General features: G+C 42.2%; 1 protein-coding gene across 1 annotated transcript in view; it reads right to left on the bottom strand.

The window, feature by feature from the left end:
* Nucleotides 1-1104: 1104 nt before the first annotated feature.
* Nucleotides 1105-6370, bottom strand: part of LOC108784945 (cytochrome P450 4V2-like) — an 8638-nt gene continuing 3372 nt past the window's right edge. Inside the window, exons 3-4 of the mRNA XM_018553898.1 lie at nucleotides 3595-3774; nucleotides 1105-1505 (exon numbers count right to left, since the gene is read on the bottom strand). Coding sequence (XP_018409400.1) covers nucleotides 1321-1505; nucleotides 3595-3774 — 365 coding nt within the window. The 3' untranslated portion in view covers nucleotides 1105-1320. The remainder of the gene's footprint in view (nucleotides 1506-3594; nucleotides 3775-6370) is intronic.

Raw genomic sequence — 6370 nt, 5'->3', positions numbered from 1 at the left:
ACAACTTGCATTCAACTAAGTGATAGTTAAAGGAGAACTATGAGGTTAGTGGAAATCACTCATGTCATAGTTCTCCTTTAATCATAGAAATGTCACAACTTGCATTCAACTAAGTGATAGTTAAAGGAGAACTATGAGGTTAGTGATTTCCACTCATCCTTATAGTTAGAGCCGACCTGTGACAGTCTCATTGTCACAGGTCGGCTTAGAACTATGATGTTAGTGGAAATCACTCATGTCATAGTTCTCCTTTAACTATCACTTAGTTGAATGCAAGTTGTGACATTTCTATAATTAAAGGAGAACTATGAGGTTAGTGATTTCCACTCATCCTCATAGTTAGAGCCGACCTGTGACAAAAAAGCTGTCACAGGTTGGCTCTATTGATCGGGAAGTAGGCGAACACATACCATCACTAGCTCACTTTCCGATCATCTCTCTGCAGAGAGTGGTGACTGGTAGTCACAGCTCCCCGCAGGGATTCCCCCTCCCCTCTCTGATCCTCCAGCTCTGACTGGAGGAATGGACGGGGAGGGGGCGGGCACAGCTGGCTCTGCCTTTAGACAGCCAGAGCCAGCTGTCGCTCACACAGCCTGGTGGATCCAGACAGTATAGCCCGCTATATACTGAGCTTTGAGTCACGGGAGGAGGTTAGTATATGTCCTCCCATGACCCTAGAGAAATATGGGGTAAAACAATTACCCCGTAGTTCTCTTTTAATTGTCAATGTTCTGAGCTGCCATCCTTGCAACTGTCTTAGACATTTCCGTACATACCTCAGTGCTGTGTCAGACTTTTTTCTAATCTCCCCCATGCACCTGAGAAACCTCTTCCTTTAGGCCTTTCTACTCCTTATGAATTAAGTGGTATTAGGTAAGGGAAGGGTAGAGGAAGTAACTTTGCCCATAAGGCACTGCACAGAGCAATACTAATGTAATTCAGTAATCTGATTGGCTACTGAACTTTGCATGATCACTGCTTCACTGCTTTCCGTTTCGGTCTATTTCAATTAAGTGCACTTGAATAACAAAATGCGACATGAAATGACTGATCTTTTACTTATTGGTAGCTACAGTTAACCAAATATTAGTTTTGATATTTTGTGGCCTGAGGTACTCACATTATTGTCCATGGACCATGGGGCCTTGTAAGACATTAGGCAATTGATATTGTCTGACTGTCTTTTAACATCAATACAATGTCCAATACCTGCTACAATTTATATGTATTCCTAAGTGTCTACAAACAGACAGAATGAGCTATTTACAATTAATAACAATCAAAGCCAAAGTAAGTTAGGGTTCACGCAGTAAGTTTGCTTCACAAAGTTTTGTCACCAGACGTCGGTGTTCTGTGCTCCAGCTCAACCCATATGCCATCCTTTGGACGCAGAATAAGTTCTCCCAACAGGCAAAGATCCTCTTTCTTTTGGCTTGCCTTTACAGAAAAGTTTCTCAGGATGGTAGACAGAACAACCTTTTCTTCCATTAAAGCAAATCGTTGGCCTGTTGTTAAAACAGAAACATGACATACAAGAAAAACTATGCTAAGCTACTCAACTACATCCATTTTCACAGAAATATTCTAACCATTGTGGCCTCCACATTTCACACTAGACACATAAGACTGGGGAGAGATCTTAGAACTGCCTTAACCATTGTCCATGACTAGGTAGTACATTTCATGCTGGATTTACTTTATTGGATGGGGCTCCATATACACAGTCTTATAAAGGTTAGATTTAGAAATTGCATGCAGGATGAAGCAACATGCTAAAGTCTGGAAACTAATGGGCACCTCCCTCTCCACATCCGGATACATAATCATATAGGGTTGATTTATTAAAGGAATAGAGCCTGTTAAAAGTGAATGGTAATGGAGCTTAGTGAATATGGTAAAACTGTGTTTATTTCAACAAACCAATCAAGTTCAAGCAAACATCTAGTCTTTTTTCCCTCACAAGTGATTGGGTCTTAAAGGAGAACTATGGGGTCAGTGTTTTTCCCCATAGTTCTCCTTAGGGTAACGGGAGGACACAAACTAGCGTCCTCCCGTTAACCTAAGCTCAGTATATCGCGAGCTACAGCTCGCGGTATACTGAGATGCCGCAGCCGGAGCGGATCACGACTTAGATGACGGGATCCGCCCAGCTGCGTGAGTGACAGCTGGCTCTGCCTATCTAGAGGCAGAGCCAGCTGTACCCGCCCCCTCCCCCGTCCGTTCCGCCAGTCAGCGCTGTCAGATCGGAGCGGGGAGAGGGGAATCCAGCTCCTCCCTCTGTCACGGCAGAGAGCCGTGACAGGCTCGAGAGGCGAGCGAACCCGGTATGTGTTCGCTCACCTCCCGATCTACTGAGCCGACCTGTGACAGTCTCATTGTCACAGGTCGGCTAGAACTATGAGGTGAGTGAAAAGCACTCACCTCATAGTTCTCCTTTAACCACTTTTTTTTATAATGGATCCAAGCTGGAGTGGTCAGTTTATGTCTCTTGGACTGTGGCTAGAATATAGAGGACACTGTGCCAATGCACAGCATGCCTAAATCTCCAATTGTCAGTTAATCCCCACTCCCCACACCCAGCCGTGTTGATTGACAGTGGCTCCTAGCAGGAATACTACACACACCTACTTCTCCACTGTGCTACATCAGACACGTTTCCCTATGACTGACATTAGACAAGTCCCCACTATTGCTGCTCTATAGTTCCAGAGCTGCTGAGCAGTCACAGACTTTCCCTGTTTTTTTATTTTTTTATTTAGCTGTGTATAAAGCCTATTGGAACCAAACCACCATTTACAGATAAGCCGATAAAAGCAGTTCTCAGAAGTTCAGGGGTGCTGGGATGATATCATCTGGGCAGTCAGGAAGCAGCTGTCAGCAGCAGTCAGTGCACATTGGAGCAATAAGTGAGAAGGAGAAAAGTGGTTGCCAGGACCTGAAGAGAGAGAAGCCAACTAGCAGATGACTGGAGATAGGCAAAGGGTGTAGGCTGTCCAGCACACTGATATGAGGCAGAAATGGAGATAAGAACTGCAATGTAGACAGATGGGGAACTTACTTCCAGCTGTGTGTAATATCAGACACTGCCCACCCGCTTAGTATTCAAATAGACCCCCACTATGAGGAAAAGGGATGTAAAGGAAGGCTGTACGGTCACGTGGCTGTAAAGCACAAATTTATAAATAGGCCCTTGGTAAAGCTTTTTCTATAAGGTTGATTTACTAAAGGCAAAAAGACTTCACTTTGCTAAGATATTTCTCTTAACTTAGGGAATCAGGTGAAAATTAATTTTGCAAAATATACCCAATTTATGTGCAAGGTACATTTTAAATATAATATTTTTGCTTTCACATGATTGGATGATGGAAGTCAGCAGAGCATCACCTTCTTCACTAAGCCAAAAGTATATTCTCTTGCAAAGTAAACATTCCCTTGCAAAGTGAACAGCCTATTAGTAAATAAACCCCTATGAGTCTGCAGTGACAGTTGTATCGCCAATACTTGTTTCCTTACCATATGAGAAGCACAAGTTGCTACATCAATTCATAAAACAGTATCAAAATTTAGATTCATGTTCTGTCTTTTTCAGCTTACCTATGCAGTTCCTGAGCCCAGCAGAAAAAGGTATATATGCATAAGGGTTACGTCCACTTGAATTCTCTGGAAGAAAACGTTCTGGTCTAAATTCCTCTGGCTCAGAGAAATGTTCCGGATCTCGATGCAGAGCGAATGGCAAAATTACAACATTTACACCTTTAGGTACATGATACCCTCCTGCAGCAATAAACACACAGAAATATAATAAGGTGAATTTTCAGGATCTTTGTAAGAACAATACCAGGCTTCATGCACTGTATATATAAAATTGATATTTTTTTTTTTCTAGGGAGTGCACTGATAATTTTGCTCTACTTCTAATACAGTGCTGATTGTACTGTGTTCTTAATGTGTATACAACATTAACTAATATAAATATAAAAATATATATACAGTACAATATACGGTATGAAGAAAAACAGTAAACTGTAAAACGAATATACAATGCATGCAAAACTACCACCTGTTATTATTATAGTTCATATATCAGTAGTTCTATTGCTCCATAAACTTCATTAATTGGTTTTACAGAAACAAAAAAATCCTATAAAGTTCAGAAACTTTGCAATCCCAGGAGATGTTATGCACAGAAAATAAAGATATTACATTTGTGCTCCCAGACAACACTATTGTGTATGTGATATACCTCTGGTGCTCCCCCTGCAGTATGCTCATTTACTGGATCGTTTTGACACCCTTGAACCTGTATAAATAGGTATGGTCAAATGTGCTTGTTAACCAGAATCCTCACTATTTATTTCTAAATTGTCACAATTTTAACCTACTACGTGCAAACGCCTTAAATATATGCACTATATTGCCAAAAGTATTGGGACCCCTGCCTTTACTTGCACATGAACTTTAACCCCTTCATGACTGAGGCCCTTTTTTCCATTTTTGCACCCATGTTATATTCCACATTTTAGGCCTGAAAATGACGTAAAACCCCCCAACATTATATATTTTCTGAATGCCAAGACCCTATAGAATAAAATGGTGGTAGTTGAAAATTTTTATGTTGCGCAATATTAGCGCAACTCCTTATTAAACCCCAAAATTTAGTGACAAATTTAATTAAATGCCCCAAAACACAACAAATTACCCATTTTTTTAATGAAATATAAAAGATGAGGTTACAACGAGTAAAACGATACCCAACATGCCCATTTTATAGTTGAAGTTAGGACTCTGTGCAGGCCAGTCAAGTTCCTCCACCCCAAACTCACTCATCCATGTCTTTATGGACCTTGCTTTGTGCACTAGTGCGTGGTCGTGTTGGAACAGGAAGGGGCCATCCCCAAACTGTTCCCACAATGTTGGGAGCATGAAATTGTCCAAAATGTCTTGGTATGCTGATGCCTTAAGAGTTCCCTTCACTGGAACTAAGGGGCCAAGCCCAACCGCTGAAAAACAACCCCACACCATAATCCCCCCTCCACCAAACTTTACACTTGGCACAATGCAGTCAGGCAAGTACCGTTCTCCTGGCAACCGCCAAACCCAGACACGTCCATCGGATTGCCAGACAGAGAAGCGTGATTCGTCACTCTAGAGAACACGTCTCCACTTCTCTAGAGTCCAGTCGCGACGTGCTTTACACCGCTGCATCTGACGCTTTGCATTGCACATGGTGATGTAAGGCTTGGATGCAGCTGCTCGGCCATGGAAACCCATTCCATGAAGCTCTCTATGCATTGCTGTTGTGCCAATCTGAAGGCGACATAAAGTTTGGAGGTCTGAAGGCTATTGACTCTGCAGACAGTTGGCTACTTCTACACACTGTGTGCTTCAGCATGCACTGACCCCGCTCTGTCATTTTACGTGGCCTACCACTTCGTGGCTGAGTTGCTGTTGTTCCCAGTTCCTTCCACTTAATACCACTAACAGTTGACCGTGGAATATTTAGTAGCAAGGAAATTTCACGGAACACCGGAATCCAATGATTTGGAGCGGTGTCCCAATACTTTTGCCAATAGTGTGTGTATATGTATATGTATGTGTGTGTGTGTATATATATATATATACAGTAATACCTTGGTTTACGAGCATAATTCGTTCCGGCAGCATGCATGTAATCCAAAGCCCATAGGAAATAATGGAAATTCAGACGATTCGTTCCACAACCCAAAATTATTCATATAAAAATGAATACAATACAGTACTGTAATATAATACTCTACAAAATATAAAGAAAAATAAACTGATTACCGGTACCTTCGTGGCTGGTGTGAGGGGGACAAGAGAGAGGAGGATTATTGTGTAGGACGACTTTCACTATCACTAACGGAATCACTGCTATCTCTTGACTGAATGGAATCTTTTTCATTTCGTGAAACCTTAACAAGGTATCTATCCAATGTGACATTGCATTGTCGTTAAACAGTCTCATCGCTCGCACTGCTACAGCCTTATTCGGGTGGTGCTTTTCTGCAGAATTTTGCTCTTATTGCAAGACATTGCTTGTATATCAAGGCAAAATTTTTCAGAAATGTTTGCTTGTCTTGCAAAACACTCTCAAACCAAGTTACTTGTAAACCAAGGTATTACTGTATATATATTTATATACCGTATTTTGCGCTTTATAAGGCGCTCCGCTCCATAGGACACAAGCATTCTGGGACAAGGATTCTGTGACAGAAGCTGCAGTTCAGTGACCGCTGAAACAGGTGGCACTGTGACGTTCTTCGTCTGCTCCAGGGGCTCTATGGTGAGCTCCTATGCTGTGGTCACGGTCCCCCAGGGGAGCCCCGAAAACCACGGCGGGGGGGGGGGG

Source organism: Nanorana parkeri, unplaced genomic scaffold (genome assembly GCF_000935625.1).
Source record: "Nanorana parkeri isolate BGI_ZX_2015 unplaced genomic scaffold, ASM93562v1 scaffold133, whole genome shotgun sequence".
Classification (NCBI taxonomy): domain Eukaryota; kingdom Metazoa; phylum Chordata; class Amphibia; order Anura; family Dicroglossidae; genus Nanorana; species Nanorana parkeri.
The sequence above is the reverse complement of the archived record's forward strand: the minus strand, read 5'-3'. Positions and strand labels throughout refer to the sequence as shown.